This window comes from Rattus rattus, chromosome 12 (genome assembly GCF_011064425.1).
Source record: "Rattus rattus isolate New Zealand chromosome 12, Rrattus_CSIRO_v1, whole genome shotgun sequence".
NCBI lineage: Eukaryota > Metazoa > Chordata > Mammalia > Rodentia > Muridae > Rattus > Rattus rattus.
The window spans coordinates 75,960,107-75,977,521 of record NC_046165.1 but is presented as its reverse complement, the minus strand read 5'-3'; the positions used below and the strand labels follow the sequence as shown (position 1 = coordinate 75,977,521).

The 17,415-nt window shown below is 49.9% G+C and overlaps 1 protein-coding gene across 5 annotated transcripts in view; it reads left to right on the top strand.

Moving 5' to 3' along the window:
* Nucleotides 1-17,415, top strand: part of Samd4a (sterile alpha motif domain containing 4A) — a 225,809-nt gene that overhangs the window by 200,480 nt on the left and 7,914 nt on the right. For all 5 annotated transcript variants that reach the window (XM_032917458.1, XM_032917462.1, XM_032917461.1 and 2 more), the window contains 3 exons: nt 5,966-6,084; nt 10,158-10,359; nt 11,575-11,701. In XM_032917458.1, the coding sequence (XP_032773349.1) occupies nt 5,966-6,084; nt 10,158-10,359; nt 11,575-11,701 (448 nt within the window). The remainder of the gene's footprint in view (nt 1-5,965; nt 6,085-10,157; nt 10,360-11,574; nt 11,702-17,415) is intronic.

Sequence of the window (17,415 nt, the reverse complement as noted above, 5' to 3'; positions counted from 1 at the left end):
GACTGTTTGGATTTGAAGCTGTTATAGAACTTATCTTTGCCATCTGACGTTTGGAAGGAGGTTGAGGCAGGTGGACTGCAGACTCTCTGGGTGCAATCTTCATGTAAAAGCTGTAACACTCCTGGGCATGACTAGGCTGGTGGGTATTCCTCGACAATACACAGGGAGCGGAGCCGGGGACTCAGGCCCAAGTAATCAGTGGCTCTGTGGGTGTCCTGCCCTGATGAGTCATACTATAAGATCTAGATTAGGGAAGACATGGGGCCAGGTAAATAGGGAGTGAAGTCTTCTGTGGGCTTTTGATGTGAGGGTCAAATGGCTAGACCCTCTCACGTTTACTTGTTGGCAGTCAGAACCCTAAGAACTGAGTGGACCCTGGGGGCAGTAGGTGGCCAGCATGGAGGCCTGGCTCTGCCTTTCCATTCAGTCTCCCAGTGGCCCAGGCATCTCTCGTCATTCCTACAGTCTTCCTTCTTGCAGTCTGACGCTCTCCACCTAGCTTATCCTCTTCACATTCTCCTGGGGCGCCACCCCCGACCATCATTCTCTGCTTCTCGAGACTCTCATCTTGATGGTGTCTTCTGTGCACAGCACGAACTCATGTAGCCCATCGGCCCAGCCAGAGCCCTCTGCCACTGTGAGCGCAGCAATCAACCGTCTAGGTCATGAGCTCAGTCATGCCGCCCTCTGAAATAGTTTACTCCAAAGTCCTAGACGTTTGGCTGAGCAGAAACAACTATTTCTCAACTTCCCAGAACATTGTTAGGCCTCGCCTCACAATGGCTGAAGGCCTTGCCTACCTGTTTATTTCAGCAAAGGACAAGACCATGCCCTGGGAGTCCCAACTGACCCTTCGCTGGTTGCAGTCCTGAGGTTACACTTGGTTTTGTCTTGGGAAAAAAGATAGAAGAAAAGGCAAGAATTCTGTATACTTTTAGGGAGCTGCTAGGCCCCTCCCTGGGCTGAGAGGCTTACGTTATGAGGGCACTGGGGAAGATAAACGGAAAATAAGTGTATAAGCTTCTCTTCTCTTCCCGGGGTCAAATCCCTAAACAAAGGCGACCTTCGAGAAGAAATGTCTTTGTTTCCACATGGGAAAGGTCTGTGAGGCGAGAGCAGCTTCTTCTGTGGAGGCAAGGAACCTGAGGCTTTCCATTTCTATCTCAGCACTACACCAGCAAGCCCCGGGGGGATGCTGGGTGAGAACCAGGATGAGTCTATAACCCATAAAGCCTGCCCTCACTTCTACCACTGAGGCCATGCCTTCTAAACGTTCTACAACCTTTCGGAACGCCCCACAGCTGCAACGAGGAGTCCATGAACTCATGGGGACATTTTCTACAGAGGTTCCCTCCCAGGTGCCTCAGAGCCCAAAGATGGAATGGTGGGCGTCTAAGCTAGAGCTGGAACTCAGGGCACTTCCTCTCCAGCAGGACTAGAAAGGACTGTCTCGAAGCTGAGGCCAGAAGTCCGGCTGTGGCCACATGGTCCAGGTTTGACTTCTGAAGCTGGGGAAGCATCTTGGGGCTTAAGAACGGTTGCTCCTCCTGCAGAGGGTCTGAGCTTGGTTGCCAGTACTCACATTAGGTGACTCGAAACTACCTGTGATCTTAATTCCAGGGGACCTGACTCCAGGCCTCCATGGGCACCCACACAAATGGGTGCATGCTAACATGCAGGATTCACACAGGCATGCACACACACATACTCACACGCACACATAAGCACACACACATACACACACACACATACACACACATGCATGCACACGCATGCACACACACATACTCACACATACATATAAGCACACACACATACTCACACACACACATACACACATGTACACACACACACACACATATAAATAAATAAAAACAAAAATCTTTAAGGAAAAAGCAAGGCACAATTGCTGAGGACACAGGTGTCGAGGTGGACTCGAGGCTCTGCCCTGGAGGAGGGCCCTTGTGAGTGGGCTGGGGTAAGTGGGTCAGGAAAAGCGCTGTGCTCTGTAAAAGCACACAGGGGACTTGTCTCCATCCCCGTGCCCACTCTTAGCCCTGAGGCTTTCAGACTTGAGAGGAAAAGACGGTTTTCACTTCAGCTCAAGTCTTTTGAACCCATGAGATCAAATAACGAATGAGTTCAGCTGCCTCCATGGAACTGTGCACAAGCCTCCTGGTTGGTCTAACCTGGCCTTGAAGCACCCTGGCCCCTCCCCCATCCCATGTGCCCTCCCCTGACCTTTGTCTCTGGCAGCCCCAAGTACTGAGCGGAGAGAGGATGCTGTGCCATCCCGTCTTCCGTTTACTGAAGAACACTCCCTTCGCAGGCTAGACGGGCCTCATGGCAGGTCCTTCCGCCTGAACTCGTGTCAGATAGAGGGGTCTGCACTCTGCTGTGGAAGGAAAAGTGTTGCTTGGGGCTTTGATTGCTGCCTGGCTCATTTTCCACAGCCAAGGAGTCCATGTTGGTACCACACACTTGTCTTTCGAGGCTAGTGCACAGGGCAGGAACGTCAAGGCCTAGACCCAAGCCTCAGACAGGGGCCCTTCTCACAGCGAGGCCTCCTGTTCCCCAGCAGCTTTGAATCAGGAGATGTTCACTAAACAGAAACACCTCCCTTCTGAAGGAGAAAGGCCCTGACTCCTCCCTAAGGTAGAAAGGTGAAGAAATGGAGGTTCTGAGTTTTGCCTGTGATGCCAATTCACTTTGGTTCCTGAATCATCAGACCAGGCTTCTCCCCTTCACTCTCCTCATATGGGAGCAATGGGCTCTCTTCTCTTTGCAAACTTTGCACTCAATGTGTAAACTACAGGACCAAGGGTGGCCATCTCTTTCCACACAAACGGATTGTTCTGGGCCTGGTGGGGCAGAAGCCTTGAGCTGGGTGAATGGTAGAGTCTGGGAAGTCAGCGGGCCTCAAATCTTCCTTCCCTGCTCTGAGCATTGGGCTGACAGGGGAGGAGGTTGAAATGAGACGGCAGCCATTGGAAGGTCCCCTACAATAGAATCTAGAGACAGAACTCCATTTTCAGAGGCCCCTGGAGCCAAGTGTGACAGAACTTCAGCTCGCTTGCTAAATGCCTCCCAGCTGGGAAGAACTCCTCAGGGAGCACCCATCACAGGCCGTGGTGATGTCCTGAGGATGAGGGTGTCCACACTGTACCTATGCCGAGTGCCATAGGCGATGCCATCTTCGTAATGGTGTCCTTGGGAGGACATCTAACCTCTCACTCCTTTGTGACCTGGACAATTGTTCTTCAAGCTGGCTGCAGCTAGATCTTGTGGTTCGAAGACCCTGAAGCCATTTGATTCGTGCTACTATTGGAACTCACAGAGACCACCCCATAGGGTGCATCTACCCCATAGGTGTAGCCGAAGCCACCTAATTAGGACATTGGAGAGCAGCATGTGCAGACCTGTTTAAGTGAATCTTCAGTATCTACTCCCAACGCATTTCACCCTCACAGGCCCCTTTTGAGTTGACCCTCAATTTCCAAAAGGCACCAACTCTTCAGTTGAGGTTGTGTGAGTGGGTTCATGGATTCCTGCCTTTCTGTGACCCACCGGGCTGAGTCACCGTCCGCAAGGCCTCTCAGCCAGCACAACTGTGTCTTGTGTCCTCAGCGTTTAGCTGGACCAGCTAATCCAAATCAGAGAGTCCATGTCCTGTCTTTATAAATGCAACGTCAGTGTCAGCCTTGTGCCCAGTCACAAGCATCAACGAGCATTCAATGATCATCGCCTACAAAGGAGAAGGACCATGGAGAGGGGCCCCATGCTGGCTTTCCAGTCATCAGAACACAGCCACAGGGACCCAACTGTGTCCTTTAGTTAAGCAGCTCTTCTTGAAGATCCTCGGTTCTGAGGAGAGTGTTTGCATGACTAAGCGGTATCCTTTTGCTTTTATCCACAAAGTTCTTCAGGACTTACATCCTTAAAAGATTAAGCATCCCCAGGAGAAAATTAAGCTGTCTTCTTTTTTTTTTTTTTTTCAATTGTCAAGAAACCTGTTTTCTTTATAGCAAGCAAGCACTTAGTCTGTTACTCTAAGTAATACTTTGTTACTACTTAGAGGATTCCGTGCCTTTTTGTCAAAACCACTTGGGAATGTTTTCTGTCAGTGCTACTGCTAACCAATCTAACCAGATGGTTTTCCCACACTCTGTGTTCCAAACCTCAGCTCAGGACCTTGGTTGGGGACTCATATACGGCTTGTAACCCCTACCTGTGGGACACCTTGAATCCACAGTGCTTGAGCTGCACAATTTTACCAGGATACTTTGTATAAACTGCCTCTTGGAAACCTAGATTATTCAGTCATGCTTCGGAGTATTGGAGGGGGACCCCCGTCACCTACATCCAGTGTTTTCCTTGGATGATTTTTGATGTATTTGAATGTGGAAGTCCCTGCATTAGGCACTTGGGACCCTAGGCTATGGTGAGCGCAAAGGTGAACATAATATAGTGAACATAATATAGATGTGTGGTGTTCCATCACAGCAAGCATAATATAGATGTGTGCTGTGTTCTGTAGATTGTATAGGTGTGTGCTCTAGACTGCATAGGTGTGTGCTATAGATTGCACAAGTGTGTGGTATAGACTGCATAGGCATGTGCTCTAGATTGTATAGGTGAGTGCTATAGACTGCATAGATATGAGCTACAGACTGCATAGGTGCATGCTATAGATTGTATAGGTATGTGCTATAGATTACATAGGTATGAGTTATAGATTGCATAGGTGTATGCTCTAGATTGTATGGGTGAGTGCTATAGACTGCATAGGTGTGTGCTCTAGACTGCATAGGTGTGTGCTATAGATTGCACAAGTGTGTGGTATAGACTGCATAGGCGTGTGCTCTAGATTGTATAGGTGAGTGCTATAGATTGCATAGGTATGAGCTACAGACTGCATAGGTGTGTGTTATAGAGTGCATAGGTACGTGCTATAGATTGTATAGGTGTGTGCTATAGATTACATAGGTATGAGTTATAGACTGCATAGGTGCATGTTCTATATTGTATGGGTGAGTGCTATAGACTGCATAGGTGTGTGCTCTAGGCTGCATATGTGTGTGCTATAGATTGCACAAGTGTGTGGTATAGACTGCATAGGTGTGTGCTGTAGATTGTATAGGTGTGTGCTCTAGGTTGTATAAATGTGTGGTATAGACTGCATAGGTATGAGCTATAGACTGCATAGGTATGAGCTATAGACTGCATAGGTGTATGTTATAGACTGCATAGGGGAGTGCTATAGGCTAAAGATGAGATAGATATGTGTTGTAGACACTAGGAAAAATGTCTACCTCCACTCCAATATTACCAAAAGGCTTGAGAAAGCATCAGGCTTACCCTCTTCCCTCAACTACAGGCAAGGTTAAGGTCAGGGCTGGTATACATGGGCGGGGAGTGGGGGTGATGGTTCAGTTCATAAGGCACAAGGCTGTTTAACTAGAGATCTCTCAGGGGAAAAGCCCCAAGCTGCAGAATGTTGCCGTTCTCCGTGGCCCTGCAGCCCACTCCAGAGTGGACCACACACCATCAGGCAGATTGATTTTTGGACTGGCTTAGAGAGTCTCCATTGATTATGAAAATGCGGGGGGTCTGCAAAGCTAGAATATCTTAACAATCGATTGTGCTGCTCATCCTCAGTTAACAAATAGGGTGCAGGAAGGAGTCAGCCAAGGGGAAGACGGGTGTGAGCCTTATGGAAAAACAGCCAAGAAACCAAGGTTGTCAAAAGCTTATTGCCTGAACCAGGTGCTCCCAGTGCCAGATTTCTCCAGTCTTCAGCACAGATGGATCCAATTTAAGCTGACTGCTGTCTGGACCAGGTTGGAAGCAGGTGGGGGGAAAAGGCTACTGTAGAGACATTGGCGTTTTCCTTTATTAATTCTATGTTTTTCCCTTCTAACGCCAGGCTGCGTCACCCATTTAAAAGTCCTGTTTGTTTTCGCAGGCATTTACAGAGACACAGAAAAAAAGATTGTTGTCATGGAAACAGCAGGTGCAGAAGCTCTTTCGGTCTTTCCCTCGGAAAACCCTTCTAGACATATCAGGATATCGACAGCAACGAAAGTACGTTGGGATTTTTGTTCTTTGTAGTACACGGTGGCTCCCCGGTACCTCGCTGCCTGCCTCAGTTCTAGGCGGGAGTGTAGCAGGGCATCACTCCTCCTTCATGAGGACACCCTGTGGAGAGTTCCAGATCACACTGCCTTAAACAGGCTGTGGTGGGGGAAAGGCTGGTAGGAAGAGCATTGCCACAGGAAGAGCCGAATCAGAAATCTGTACCTCGATGTTCATGGTCAGAATGGTGATACTGGTCTAGATGGGAGAAGCATGAGCTCATGATGTAATGGATGCCAGCAAAACTCAGGGGCTCTGAGAGGACCTGAGCGGGCTCTTCTATCAGTACCTTAAGTGGTAGTGTAATGCCTTTCTCCCTTCTAGCTGCAGACAAGCTAATTATAGTTGGTGGCAGGGTGAAGAGCCCAGTGCTTGTCTATTTTGGTCTGAGCTGCAGTCTAATAGCGGGGCAGGACCATTCTTGATTTTTTTTCATCGTAGCTCAGCTCCTTGGATGCCGTCAAAAATCAGCCTGGTCACACTTGAGAACGTGTCACCTTAACGTGGCTGTAAGCCGAGACCAGGGGCATGGGAAGTCTGAAGTGAAGGTTACGTTGTTGTCGTAGAAATGTCGGAGTGGGGGAGGGCTGGCTCAAGCACGAGAGGATTGGGGAATGGGATCATGCCCATATCCTACAGAGAACCGCCATTTTGTGTTACGTCCCCAAACGTAAACAGATTAAATATTCATTTCTTCCCTTGCACCTAACAGGTTCCGAAATTCATTTCTCAGTGCCTGTATGGAAGCTGTGCCGTTAAATTGGGGGTGGGGGTGGGGCTCATTTGCATAAGTATGCCTTACCACTTGAAGGAAATAAGGCCAGCTGGAGTTTGTGAAATGTGACAGATTTACTTAAAAATTAAGATGCTATCACATTCTACTACGAGGCACTATTATTTATTATGCAAACATTTAGTTAGCCCAGTGGTTTCTGAGCACTAAAAATATATTCGTTCATTCCATCCTCACGACAGCCCTATGAAGCAGAATTGCTATTATTAACCTTAGTTTACAGATAAATGGATAGGCAGAGGCGCCCAGGATGTGGAGCAAGCTGGCCAGTGTTGGGCACCAGATCAGCGCTCCTCACCACCCCAGAGCCAGGCGACCGCTCTGGTCGCAGCCTGACTCACAGAGAGGATAGGCCTGCAAATTGATACGACTGCCAGCTCACCAGCCTCTAGCCCTGGCGGTTGCCAGCTCCGATGGGCTGCAGGTCAGTCCTGCATCAGCTGCCTGGATGCAAAACAAGACCCGCTCCTCAACTGCCTTGGGCTGCCACTGCCACCAAGCTCTCCCATTTCTGTGGGTGATAAATACTCCCACTCCCAGGCGAGGAGGTCTCCAGATCCTGTTGCCGTACCAGACCCTAGAGGAAGTCATTCTGAAGTAGAAGTTGAAGATATGGCTTTTAAGCTCCTCTCACCAGCAGCTCATCCCCTGCCTCTGTCTGCCTTGTGGGAGAAGCCTGATCAGGGCTTGAGCCTCTACAGACTGTTATCAGGTCGGGGCTAGCCTGAGGTCTGCCACATCTGAGTCTTTTTATTGACTAGATAAGAATGAATTCATCGACCAGTTATGCATGTGCAAAAAGGTGGTGCCGAACCCATGAAACACATTCTGTTCCCTGCACCACCTCGGGGATATTTTTACACTGTTAATTTGTTTTTGAAAAACAGTTTCTCCCATACAAGAGTAACCGCAGGCAAGCCCCTGCTTTAAATTATCTCTCAAATCCCAAATTAATTGCTTCTTACTAATGTTATTTTTATCAAAGACTTTCCATGCATTTCAAGGAAAGGAAATCAGTTAGACTCTTAAAGGGGAGAAGGTGAGGCATCCGGGGGCTCGGGGGAGGGGGAGGGGAGCGGGCCTGAGGATGGGAACTTCATTTGCTCTTTGGTTTTCCTTGGGAAGCAGAGCGATCTCCTTCCTTAAGCTGAGCGCTCCTAACTGACCTCAGAGTTCACTCCAGCTCCCAGCAGCAGCAGCAACTCTCTTGCCAAACCTGGCTTTAAAAGTAACCTTTTCAGGACCCAACAGTAGGACTCCACCATCAGGAAAAAGATGGCCTCTTAAATTCTGCCTCCACTGTGCTGTAACCACCACCACCCCAGACCCTGGAATATTCTGGGCTCTCCTCCCTTCTCCCAAACAGCTGAGTCCTAACTCTTAGGAATCTCAAGCTTCTCCATTCTTCAGTGGCTGCCCCTAACAGAGCCCCTCTGCCCTTTATGTAGCTAGGAAATACAGTCTTGATCCAGGTCTGGGTGGCTGAGACAGGATAGTTTGAGGCTAGCTTTCGTTACCTAGTGAGACCCTGTCTCAGAAAAAAATTTTTACAAGCTACGCTGTTGCTTTTGTGGAAGAACAAATCATTTTAGCACGACATTCATCCACTACTGTTTTGCCTTCTAAAAATCCAGCCAAAGAGGGAAGTGAGAAAAATCTATTCACACTAAATAAGGGGTTGGAGAGTCTTAGCAGATACTGATCGTCTATCTGCCAGGAGGCCCAAATTCTGACTTCCGAAGCCAGAGGACCAGTTCTTAACAGCTGAGAGCCGAAATCCCTACCTGCTGCTACTTTTTCAAGTTACCTCCCTGGCGTCTCTGATTGCATGGAAGCACTCTTAGCTAGCCTCACCCTGATTTTCAGTCTTCAGTGAGGAAAGGGGAGATGAGATTAAACAAAGAGACCAAGAAGCCAAGAGAAGAAGAACCTCTTCTTGAATGGAATCTGGAACACCTTTCTTGGCCACAAAAGCCTGGAAGAAGATAGACTTCCTGGATTCCTTTCCTGAACCTTCTCTCGCTAAGAAATTTAGAAACTCTGGGAGTTTTTACACTGCCACCTCACGCACCACCTCCCCCACACCCACACATCACGCACCACCTCCCCCACACCCACACACAACCGGCTCTGGCTCAGGAAGTGACTGCTGTGAAGGGCCCCCTGGACCTCCACCGGCTAAGCTAAGTCAGCTCATCGGCAGGGGCTCCTCACAAGCTTAGAGAAAACTCCCCAGCTTGGCAACCAAGCGACCCTGCTCCATCTAGTGGCCGTTGCCTGCAACGCATGTCCTCTCCACGCTCCGGAATAACTAAAGCTCCCTGACTCCCTTGGAAAGAATGTGCCGGTTCCTGAAACCTCCCAGAAGCCCGGGGCTGGTGGAGGCTTCTCCGCTGAGCTCATCTGACCCCACTGGGAGCAGTCTCTCCTGTGTGGACCTGAAAAGCGAAGTCTTGCCAGCCCTGGTGAGGCCCGCCCTGCAGGAAAGATCTGGGGAACGATGAGATTGGACTATCCTGGGTGTGTGTGAGTCAGCCACACACACCAGTGGCCTCTCATTTGGAGAAATATCACAATGGCCCACTTTCAAACAACATATACTGTGCAAAACGCTGTCTCCTTGCCTCGGGCCTGGACCTTAGGGGCTGAGGAAGACACACGCAGTCCTTTCTTACAGAGCTCATATTTCATTCGGGCCCTCCATCCAAGACTGCTTCCCGACAACCTGATGAGAAATGAACCATGCTATAGGGGAAGAAGGAGAAGATTACAAACGGAATCAGATCCCATTCTGATACTGATTCGACTATTTTTGCTTTGTGGCTTCTTGAAAGGCACCATGCCCTCAGGCACAGACCCACAGGTTGCCTGAGACAAGAATAGGAGAATGCAGGAGACTGATCTCCCTTTTGGGTTCATATTTGAGTGCTGCCCCCTGCTGGCTGTGTGGCGATGGCAAAATTCTCAAGCGTTCTGGGTTTTTCTCTCTGTGAAGATTAGGAAGCCTAGGGTTGTCATGTGGACTAAGAGTAGTGTGTAGGCTCCAACATCTAGCATGTGCTGTTGCTTTTAGATATGAGGTACAGTTTCAATCATAGCCTATTATTGGCACCCCCAAGCCACTTAACTGTCAGTCCCAAAGAGGCCCCCACTGGCAGCCTGGGCTGTGTAGGGCTAGTAGGGCTAGAGCATGTCAGAGTCCCTGGATCCCTTCTCTTTGCTCTCACAGTCGTGGCTTTGGACAGTCCAACTCCCTCCCGACGGCCAGCTCTGTGGGCAGCGGCATGGGTAGACGGAACCCACGACAGTACCAGATCGCATCTCGGAACGTCCCTTCCGCCCGCCTTGGTCTCTTGGGCACCAGTGGATTTGTCAGCTCCAACCAGCGCCACACTGCTGCCAACCCCACCATCATGAAACAAGGAAGACAGGTTTGTTCTGCTCTGGGTATCGGGGAGGTTGACCGAGCTCAGGGGTCAAGGCTTTAAGATGTCCCTAACCTGGACAGTCTCCAGATGGAAAGAGATGACCCCAAGGGATCTAAACCAGGGGGATAGCCGAGTCTATGCTTCCTAGGTAACCACTGTTGGTGTTGTTTCCCTGGAAACTGAAAACCCATGGCTGTTGCTTGGGAAAACTAGTTCTACATGGGCCTTTGTAGACAGGCATGAAAAGTCTACTTGTGCTTGATCTGTGCCCTGCCCCAACATACCCTATCACCTTCCCGGTCTGGTTGGGCATTTAATAAGCTTTCTTTGACCTTTTCCTCACAGTCCCAGATGCAATGGTGAGTTCACAGGACTGTTGGGGAGGCTGTCCCTTGCTGTAAGATTGACAGTGTCCTCTCTGTCCCCTGAGCCCAACCTTGCCTTTCCCTAAATGTTCGTTCCCTAAACCCCATTGGGACTGGGGACACACAAGCAGGCCTGATGAAAGGCTGGCTTTAAAACAGAAAGGCTTCTGGGGTTGGGGATTTAGCTCAGTGGTAGAGCGCTTGCCTAGGAAGGGCAAGGCCCTGGGTTCGATCCCCAGGACCGAAAAAAAGAACCAAAAAAAAAAAAAAAAACCACAGAAAGGCTTCACCAGGAGGTAGCTGGTGGCATCCTCTCCCAATGGGAAGGACGTGTCTAAGAAACACACACCCCCACCCCCACCCCCGATATCAGTTCTAGGAGAGGTCACCACAGGACACATGAGCTGCAATGACACAGGCCTGTTGCCAGTACTGAGTCCTCTTTTCTCCTCAGTGGAGAGTAAATTTGGGGAGTCTCAAAAAGAAAAATCAAACAAGATCCTCAAACTCACTGTACTGTTTGCTATCAGCATTTCTAAGACACCACACACACACACACACACACACACACACACACACACACACACACTCCCTTTAAGCAACAAATGCAGTAAAAAGGCTTCTGGAGAGGGGGCGAGGGAAAAGGTGGCCAGGAGAAGCTCAAGCTTAAAGCAAGGCCTGGGGATGAGCATCAGATGGGCCGGTCTAAACCATCTCTAAGTCCACGGTGGGTAGCATGGCCCTTTCCAAAACTCTGCTGGGATACCCGTCTCCCGAGTTCCCACTGGAGCTCTGCTTCCCCGCTTCCCCTCGGGGTCTGGACTAACGCCCCCTCTTGGATGTCCCTCCCTAGAACCTCTGGTTTGCCAACCCTGGGGGCAGCAACAGCGTACCCAGCCGCACCCACAGCTCCGTCCAGAAGACCCGCTCGCTGCCCGTGCATACTTCCCCACAAAACATGCTGATGTTCCAGCAACCAGGTAAGGCCTGGCTAGCTCACACTCCTCTCTTCCTCTCTCTCTCTCTCTCTCTCTCTCTCTCTCTCTCTCTCTCTCTCTCTCTCTCCTGCCCACAGGAGGGAGGCTAGCCGGAAAGTGCTGAGCCTCAACTGTCACTACGCATTCTTTAGAGCTGCTTTTCCTTTTTAAACCATGCCTTGCCAGGGTGAGCAGAGGCTGCCCAGCAGGGAGCCAGACCCTGAAGTCCCAGAAGTCCCAGCACCCACCAGTTGCAATCTGACGGGACATTTCTGATGCTTGTCAGATATCTAGATTTCTAGACTGATTAAACCAGTGATAGCTATCCCTGGTAGAGATCCTCCATGTGGAAGGAGAGAGGAAGGGGGAGGGGAAGAATATGCAAAGAGAGGATAAAGACAATGAAAGGAGGAAGAACTTGACTGTTGGAGTCCCTGCCGAATTGCATTTGGGAAACAGCCATTGTCCCTTGATTCAAGAGTAACTTGACATGGTGGATTCAAGGCCCCGTGGGGAGACACGGTCTCAGTCCCCACGCTTCCTAATACACACTGCCTGAATTCCATACAGCAGACAGATCCTTGAAGCCTTTCTCTGGGCAGGCACTGACTCCAGACTCCAGACTTGCACAAAACCACCGAAGCCATGGCTACATCGATCCAGATGCTCCCACCGCCAAGGAACAAACAAGAGATGAACCCTGTGTTTGGGTAACCTCAACCACACCTCACAGTCTGGAGCCCTGTGTCCCAGAAGCGATTGTTTACAAGGCTTTTGATTCCAGTGTCCCTGCAAATCTTTGAGTATTAGAACTCTAGAATATGCTGAGCTTTGCTTTTCCCTTTTTTCCCCCCACCCCCCATAAAGATTTTTTTCTTGGATGTTGCAAACCTCTCCTTAAGGCCTTAAACCCTTCATAATGGCAAAAGCACAGCCACAGTGCCTACTTCCGGTTTCCTCATTGCTGAGGACCTGCTGAGCTAACCAGAGCCCTCCAGGCTGTGCCCACTCATACTCAGCACCTTCTAGGTGGCTCCTCTGTGACACAGCTACGAAGGGTGAGGCAGGTCAGACCCATGATCCACATTGCCCGGAGGTGGGGTTCTTTCCCATCTGGAAATCGGACTCGGGAATTGCTTGGAGACTGATCCTTTTGGAAGCAGTTCTGTTTCTGTTGAGCCAGGCTCAGTCGCCCTTGGGCTCCAGTCAGAGAAGAGCTTAGGACGCCCTGATGTTTAGAGGCCATCTTGAAGGCTTCTTACTTGCCTAAAGGACCAACAAGAAGGACCCAGACAGGGTAGAACTCACAAGCCTGCATTCTGGAAATGACACCCTTCACTTGCACAAAACCACATGCAAAGAAAGCTCTCCTGAACCGGAGTACCTGTGTGCAAGACCGCAAGATCGTACCTTTGAACAGCGCCGTTTCACCGCGTGACACCTGCCTGATACAGCAAACCTCCCTAGGTACTGGAGTCCTCCGTCCTCGGAATGCTGTGCGTACCTGGAAACGCAGCCCTCCCATTTCCTCCTCGGTATGATGCCTTTACAAAGACTGGGGACAGGAAGGATGTCACTAGTGTCCTGAGTCCCCTAGGGCAATGGAAGTGTCTACTGGGCAGAGAGAGGCCAGATTAAGGACCGTTCAAAGTTGTGGTAGGTATTGTCCTCCACCTTTCTAATAAACCTAAGGAAACAACTTGGCTGGGGTTTAGGGGCATTAGAAGTAGGGGAATTGGTCAGTGAGTCAACTTTACCCCAGCCAAGAACACAGCTGGGCAAAACCCTCTTCCTATTTAGAGAGTCCACCTGGGCACAATGGCCCTCTGCTAAACCATGTGAGCTAACGTTCCGTAGTTGTGTGTGGGTCCCAGAGGATAGCCGCAGCACAAGCGTCCCACCCATATCCCCCACCACCACCAGCAGCGCTGATGTGAGGTGCAGCTTGTTACACTCTTCCACTGACCACAAACATTTCCTGTGATCAGCCTTCCCACCCCCGCTGGTTCTCCGTGTCCCACCTGAGCTGGTCTTTTCCTTATTGCCACCTCCCCTTGTTGGGAGTCCTCTGTCCCTCCAGCAGTGAGGCACACGCTTGTAAACACACAAGGGAAAGGCCCGTGTAGCTGCGTAGCAAGCAGGCTAGGTGGTCAGCCTCAAGGTGGGTCTCGCAGGTTTCTTTGAGTGCCCCCGCCTGTTGCATATTCTTAAGTCACGGTGGAATCGTACCTCACAGACCGTGATGTAAAACCCGCATGTGACACTCAGCCCAGCGGCCATTTCTGCCTGGAACAAGCCAGCTAGGTTTTTAAAGGACTCTGACAGAAGTCCCCTAGAAGAGATGTCCAGTGGCTCCTTTCCAGAACCTTCTGAGATTACAGTGTTCGGTATGTGCGGGACTTCTGAAAAGGCACAATTCAAGTCACAAGTTGGGGCTAGAGAGATAGATGGCTTACTGGTTAAGTATTCCTACTGCTCTCCTAAAACACTCAGGTAGGATCCCACCACCCCAACCACTACCACCACCACCACCACCACCATCATCACCACCATCACCACCACCATCATCACCACCATCACCACCACCACCATCATCAACAACATCAGGTGGTTCACAACCTCCTGTATGGCCAGCATCAGGCCATCTATGCCCCCGTCTGGCCTCCATGGGCATCTGTGTACACGTGCCATATACGCACACATACATACACATTACATACAATTTTAAAATAATCTCTTTTTCTCCAGTTTTAAGTCCACCTTAACCCTTAAGCCACAACCTTCAGAATCCTCACCAGACCCTAGAATATGTAATGATGAGAGAAGAAAGAATTCCTGGTACAGGTTCAATATTCATTACCTGTTGTTGTAAAAATATAAAAATAAAAAGGTAATGTTGGTCTTTTACCCTGCTAGGTCCACACCGCGGTGCCCAAGATATCTGCTAGATATCTTGGCGGAAACACATCCCAGCCGCACACTTTCCTACACTCAAACCCTCACATAAAAGAACACACAACACAATAATCGTTGACCCAATTGGTAAGATATAATTGTCCACTTAAACATACAATGCCCGGTACCATCCATCTCTTGAGAACATTAATAACAACCTGTAAATACACAGAGCAGAATCTTAACATCACCTGCCATCTTGTCCTGCCACGGCTTCTCAGCCCCTCTCAGTCTCCTGTCTCCTCCTCTCTCTCCTAGTCTCCTCCTCTTCCTTCAAACTTCTCTCCCGCCCATCCTTCCTTCTCCTCCAATGACAGGCCTCCTTCTATCCTGTACCTGCCCTTCACCTGTACTTTACAAATTCAATGGCAAGGTTCTGGTGAAGTCCCCTGATTCCTGAGTACATGACTAGGCAGCTGTCCTTGGGGCAGTGGAATTAGCATCAAAATACAGATAACTTCAGGGCAAACCACAACAATTACCCAGGGTGTTTAGGACCAGATATGTTTCACAAGTCAGGGTTTTTCAGATTCCAGAATTTTGCATAAACTTCACCCCCAATCTGAACATCTGAAATGCACCCAAATTCAAAGCATTGGTGGCAATGTGTCCGCATGGAAAGCTTCCGGATTCTGGCTTTTCCCAGAAGCTCCAAGCGGTGGTCCCAGGGGGGAAGAAACAGACTTCCTGGAGACAACAGTGAGAAGATTCAAGCCAGTCCCTCCTTTTGCCTTACTGAGCGCTCACAACCCTCTGATGCCTCTGAGACCTACGTGTTAACGTGTGCCTACCAGCTTGCAGCCTGCGGCACAACCCAATTGTCCTTTGGAGCTAAATGTAAGGAGGGCTCTACCCACCAAGCAGCACACGACTGAGGGGTAGCAGCTTAAGCCAGAAGCCCCCCCACCCCCATCTATTCGATCAGCCTCTCTATCTGGTGTGTTCGGCAAGAAGCCATCGGTCTGTTTTCATCAAGCACACAATTAAAAAGTCACACTGTTAAGGTTCTCTGCAGCGAGAACATATGGGCTTCACCAAGACTTGGAATTCTTCAGCGCTGCTCTGTGAGTGGCGGGGAGCGAGCGCGTCAGAGCGAAGAAGAGCGGAGACAAAGATTCAGGCAAACCAACCTCCCACCTAAAAGAGCAGCCACGGTGATGACGGCGGCGGCTTGGAGACTCTGGAACTGAGAGCCCTGTGATTTTCAGCCTCCTTCCTGGAAACACAATCCCGGGGCTTGGAAAACGGCATTTTGCTGCGTGTTGGCAAGAACTCCTGCAGCTGAGACTTCTCTCCAAATGTCGAGCGTCTTTATTTATCCAAATCTCTCCACAGTGTTTGTTTAAAGGGGAGCGCTAGCGCGTAAACGCACTCTTCCAGGGAGCATATGGGTGGCTATAATTGCCGGAGTTTGTTTTTTTTTTCCCCTTTCCGTATTTGCTAACTAGCTATATATAAAATTCTGTTTCTATTTTATCAGTTTCACACCCCCAAAGGCTGCTAATTTTTGTGCGCATATGATTTTCACATGAATGGATGAAGATACAAAAATACTCTTTCCCCTGGGATGGTCTAATCGATCCAGCCCTTCCCTCAGCAGCAGCTCCTAGGTGGGCTCAGGAGAAACTCCTCCCACACCCTCTGCCTCCACCTTCCCTAGAAACCTCAGAGGACTCGACCCACTCAGGAGTGGGCCCCATTGTCTTACAAACCTCGTGGATTCTGCCACTTGCCACAGAAAGGTCACTGTCTTGGTGTGTTTCCTATCGGCCCGTTCTGCAAGCCCTTCTCTGAGAACTTGATAAAAATGGCACCTGCCTCTGAATCGGCTGACGGAGGGAAGCGCGATTTGCAAGAGAGGAGCTTAAAAAAAAAAAATAGTTTTTTAGTGATTGCATGTGCTTGTGTGTGGGCACGCATGGCCCGGCATGAGTGTGTGGAGGTTAGAGGATCGCTCTCAGGGATCAACTCAGAGTGCAACATGCCCCTGCGACCCCTGAGTCATCCCGTCCACCCGAGCAAGGAGATGTTACTGTATTGCTGGTCAGATGGAATACACGTTCTTGTTTAGCCATTGATTCTGACTCATTTCCTCACCAACCACCAGCGCTTGTCCCCTCAACCATGTGCGTCCGTTGAAAGGAGTGAACGAGCAAGCAGACTACCCTTCCCCCACACAATCCTTTCCCCACCGCCAGTCACATAGGGAAGTAGGGCAGCACTGGGGCGTCCCAGACACTGGAACACACCCCTTGCCAGTACATGCTGTCTATTGGATGTCATCATTTTGGGTGGCCAGTGGCTGAAGAGAGCTCCAGATGTTTTAAGAGAGCCAGATCTAGATAGTCAGACCACTGTCGCCGTCTGCTAGATGCTTCTAGGTGCTTAGACGCATCCCAGAGTTCCACAGGAGTAGGGACAAAATGGAGTTAACACTGAGACCCAGCCAGAAAGAGGAGGCCCCCGGAGCTGGCTTCCATAGGGGAGAAGGAACAGTAGTACTTGAAGATAGAGGACACCCAGAGACTCGAGGGTCGTGCATTGTCTGTGACTATATGGAGCTGACCCCTTCTTGCCGTAGAGGGAGGCTCTCAGCTCCTCCAATCAATGTGCTTGGAGACTTGAAAGTGGTGAACAGTCATGGTGAACAGTCGTGGCAGGCAGGAAGACATGGGGCTTCTTCCTAGTGTTGATTAGCTACCAGTATTCTTGAGCACCACTGGGGACCATGCTTGTTGGCCAACAAAGGAGCTGGCATTGCA